Source organism: Neltuma alba, unplaced genomic scaffold (assembly GCF_004799145.2).
Source record: "Neltuma alba isolate B1F8T4 unplaced genomic scaffold, ASM479914v2 tig00006785_pilon, whole genome shotgun sequence".
NCBI lineage: Eukaryota > Viridiplantae > Streptophyta > Magnoliopsida > Fabales > Fabaceae > Neltuma > Neltuma alba.
This window is the reverse complement of record NW_021634583.1, coordinates 20,203-24,589: the sequence shown is the minus strand read 5'-3', so window position 1 is coordinate 24,589 and position 4,387 is coordinate 20,203. Positions and strand designations below refer to the sequence as shown.

The 4,387-nt window shown below is 39.1% G+C and overlaps 1 protein-coding gene across 1 annotated transcript; it reads left to right on the top strand.

Annotated features, from left to right (window-relative positions):
- Positions 1-74: 74 nt before the first annotated feature.
- On the top strand, positions 75-1,792 carry LOC114751181 (CBL-interacting serine/threonine-protein kinase 11-like). Its single transcript, XM_028939843.1, is given in 2 exon segments — positions 75-212; positions 215-1,792. Coding segments are annotated over 2 exon segments (1,281 nt in total). The 5' UTR covers positions 75-79; the 3' UTR covers positions 1,363-1,792.
- The last annotated feature ends 2,595 nt before the right edge of the window (positions 1,793-4,387 follow it).

The window sequence follows — 4,387 nt, the reverse complement described above, 5'->3', positions numbered from 1 at the left end:
TCGGTTTCGGCGAAGTTTACTCGTCATCGGAGGGTTTGATCGCACAAAATTTTGGGTTCGATCTCTGGGGGAATAACTCATGCCAGAGATCGAACGCGTGCCGGAGAACAACAACGCCCTGTTCGGCAAATATGAGCTCGGAAGGGTTTTGGGTTGTGGAGCCTTCGCGAAAGTCTATTTTGCCCGCAATGTCCAGAACGGCCAGAGCGTCGCCATAAGGTCATCAACAAGAAGAAGATATGTGGCTCTGGCCTCATGTCTAATATCAAGCGTGAAATTACCATCATGAGTCGCCTCAATCACCCCAATATCGTCAAGCTCCACGAGGTCTTAGCCACTAAGACAAAGATCTACTTCGTCATGGAGTTCGTCAAGGGCGGCGAATTGTTTACCAAGATCTCCAAGGGACGCTTGAGCGAGGACCTCAGCCGTAAGTATTTCCAACAGTTGATATCCGCCGTCGGGTACTGCCACTCCCGCGGCGTATTCCACCGTGACTTGAAGCCTGAGAATCTCTTGCTCGACGAGAATGGGAATCTGAAGGTTTCGGACTTCGGACTAAGTGCCGTAAAAGATCAGATTCGAACCGATGGGTTGCTCCATACACTTTGTGGCACGCCGGCTTACGTCGCACCGGAGGTTTTGGCCAAGCAAGGCTACGATGGAGCTAAGGTGGATGTGTGGTGCAGTGGCGTTATTCTCTTCGTATTGACAGCTGGTTACCTACCGTTTAACGACCCGAATCTCATTGCCATGTACAAGAAGATATATAATGGCGAATATCGGTGCCCCCGGTGGATGTCGACCGACCTCCGGCGTTTTCTATCACGGCTCCTGGACACCAACCCGGAGACCCGAATCACCATCGACGAGATCCTCCGGGACCCATGGTTCAGGAAAGGGTACAAGGAGGTTAAGTTTCACCAGGAACACGTCGGGTCTTCATCAGGGACGAAGTCCGATGAGGCGGAGAAGATGACTGATCTGAATGCATTTGATATCATCTCGTTCTCCTCCGGTTTGAACCTGTCAGGTTTGTTTGATGATCCGCACAACCAAACGGAGGAAACCGAGCGGTTTGTGTTGGCAGCATCACCGGAGAAGCTCATAGAGAGAGTGGAGGAGAGCGCCAAGGCGGAGAAACTTGTCGTGAGAAGGAAGAAGGAGTGCGGGGTGGAGCTGGAGGCGCAGAAAGGTAATTTCGGGATTACTGTTGTTGTTTACCGATTAATGGAAAGCCTGGTATTGGTAGAGGGCCAAGGAAGAGGCAGAGACGGGGTCAGCTTCTGGAAGAACAAGCTTAAGCCTCAGCTCTGTGCTACTACAGGCCAAGAAACAGACTCCCAAGTTGCCGGTGACTAAAATCTCATCCAATTCTCTGTTTTCTCCTCCTCCCAGAAATACAAATTTGTGGTGCAAAAAAAATGGAGATAAAATAATAAGTTCAAGATGGTGGTGCAACCATAAACATAGCAGTTGGTGGGTATTTGTGAAACATGGAGGAATGAAAATCATCGGAAATTAGTGATAGTGATTAATGAATGTTAAGAATAATCGTATATTGTAGGCGTCCGAGTGGTTTCATTTTGTATACTGTTGCTATATGTTATCATGAAATAGCAAGCGTGGTTTACTGAACAATGCAATGATGTGGGTGAGGACAGAGGAATGGTTGATCCTCGTAAACCCACTGAGACTAATGGATTTCATTATGTTTTATTAAGATTGCTTTGTACATATTGTGTTTTCCAGAATTGAAAAAACGAGGAAAGAGAATTCCTTCTGGTTTCTGCATTTTGTCCTTTTTAATCTGTTGGTTACGAGAAACTACTCCTGGAATTGGAGGCATTGATGGATTGCCTTTGCCGGCTTCAATCCTTCATTCTGTTTCAAGAGTGCGACAAATAAATGGAGCTTACAGGAGAGTTTACTGAATTGAACGAGCCAAGTTATGAGCAAACTTCTCATAGATAAAATGACTGAGCTCGTTTGTTTTATCTATGAAAAGACATAGCATGTGACCATGATTCTAACAGTTTCAATCAACTATGGAAGAGGTTAGTTTATGGTCATTACTGAAGACAAGAACAAGAATCATGTTCCACTGACAATAACATGCATTAGCCTGCAGGCTGCGACAACTGCTTTTCGTTCTTGTCTTTGTTTGTGGGTAGATTATTCTTCCCAAAATTTCCAGATTCTCTGGTCCTTTCTCATCTCACTGATGGCAACATTAAGATGGATCCGAATCTGTTCGATAAGACAGAGCATAGGCTCTCTTTCCATTCATTCCTTATTTTCCATAGGATCGACTTGTTGGCTTGAATAATTGTGTCTTACAAGTGGCAAATAAGGTTATGAAGAACCAGATTGTAAGTTGAAAAGTAGGCCAACCAAGAATGCGCTGGGCTAATGAGATCGCAACGAACGAAACCAATTTGGTCAGTGTTGGCAGAGGATCAATCAATCAATTGCTATTATCCTTTCCTGGCTTCTTAGAGTAGCGAGCAGTTCCCTGCCTTTTTTTTTTTGGAGCAAAAGAAGCAGTTCTCTACGTTGTGAAAGAATAAATATATGGAATTAAAAAAAGAATTAAATACGAGTATAGTCTGAAATGCTCAGTTAAAGAAACAGGGTATGAATTGTGGAACCAGCTCATCGCATGGATGAACTTGGAATTTGGAAAGCGCGCAGGATTCAATGAACTTTAATAAATTTAATTCGCAGACTGAGCTGCTTTTTGTCTAGCCATATATTGAGCCCTTTAATTAATTTAATTAATAGCAGCTCATGTTCGCAAGCCTTACCTTACAATCGGATGCTTCGTTCTTTATCATAATGTTCTTTTTTCGGGTGACAGATAATTCTCTATAAATCAACATTTATTTTATAAATTATTATTCTTTGTTTTTAAACGTTTACAGATTGATCTCCACTGCCAAGATAGGAAGGTTTACCAAAAAAAAGAAAAAAGAATCCCCTTCTCCGTAGTATAATCTTTGTGCAATTCCCACATAATTTTTGTACTTCTTTTTTTTTTTTGCGCAACATCGGAGCAATCCTCATATGGTCGCATACAGCCATACAGTTTCTGTCTAATTTCTCTGTAATCTGCCCGTAGTATTGCGTAATGTTTGATGAGTTCAAATGGCTGTGATCCGGTTTTGTTAAATTATATACATAACATCATTCTTTAATAGAGTGATGGTATTATATTTATAATAAATTTTATTGATTAATTTTAAATTATAATAATAAAAAGCGAGTGAAGTTATATCAAATGAAATTAAAAAAAAAAAAATCGATAGTGTATATTTTCGTGGGACCTGGCTGACACTGCTAAAAGATATCAATAGGTATGAGTATGGTGTGGCTTTTCTAATGGAACATTAAATTAAATTAATATCAATGATTGCACCAAAAATGAAAAAATAATATCAATGATGACGGTCATTATGATCAGAAATCAGTGGTGCCTTCTTTTTTTGTGGGGAAGAGTGGAAAACATTAATGCATTATACATTTGATAACGGGAATCATATTAAAAAATAAATGTTAGCTTGTTTTAATACAATTATTTTTTTAAATATATTATGGCAGTGCTTGCAAATTATTTTAGTCTCATCTCTAACTTATTTCGGTTGATAACATTTATTTCTAATATATATTTAAAATAAAATATTTATCATTATGTTGGGAATAAAATTTATAACACATTAAAATTTAACGTTCACTCAATTTTTTTAATTGTCATGCCGACTGTTATAAATGTTGTATATATGTGAATGTCCATAACCCCCAACTCTTAAGATTCTTCATAAAATTCTGGATCTTTAAATGTTCTAAACTTATAACCCTCCAATAAATGATTTGAGAGGAGTTTTCATTATTGTTATTATTCCCTTCTTTATTATTGTTATTATTCCCTTTTTATTACTCTGTAACTTTTGGATTAGATTTAATGGTTGGAAGCTTATAAATAGAGGTCATGTACAAGGTATTTATACTCATATATATGTATGAAAAATACTCTTTGTTTTTACTCCTAATTTTGTCTTGCTATTCTCTTCCTACTTTCTAACTTTTCATTTTCATATTTAATTTTTTTTGGTACAATATTTGTACTCTATCCAACGGGTATAGGAATATCCGTTTCCTAATGGGCTTTGATATATTTATCAAGAGTTGACTCTTCAAGGACCTGATTAAAATTTTCAAAATTGTATACGGCCCAAAACTCGCGCGCCCTAATGTTTTGGGCCCATAAATTTTACCCTAAGTGAAAACCGAGAAATCTCTCTCCGGTCTCCTGACTGGACCCACCTTCCTTTCGACTTTCGACCTCTCTCTCCACCTTCGAAGGCCTTGTATTAACATGAGGACGGTC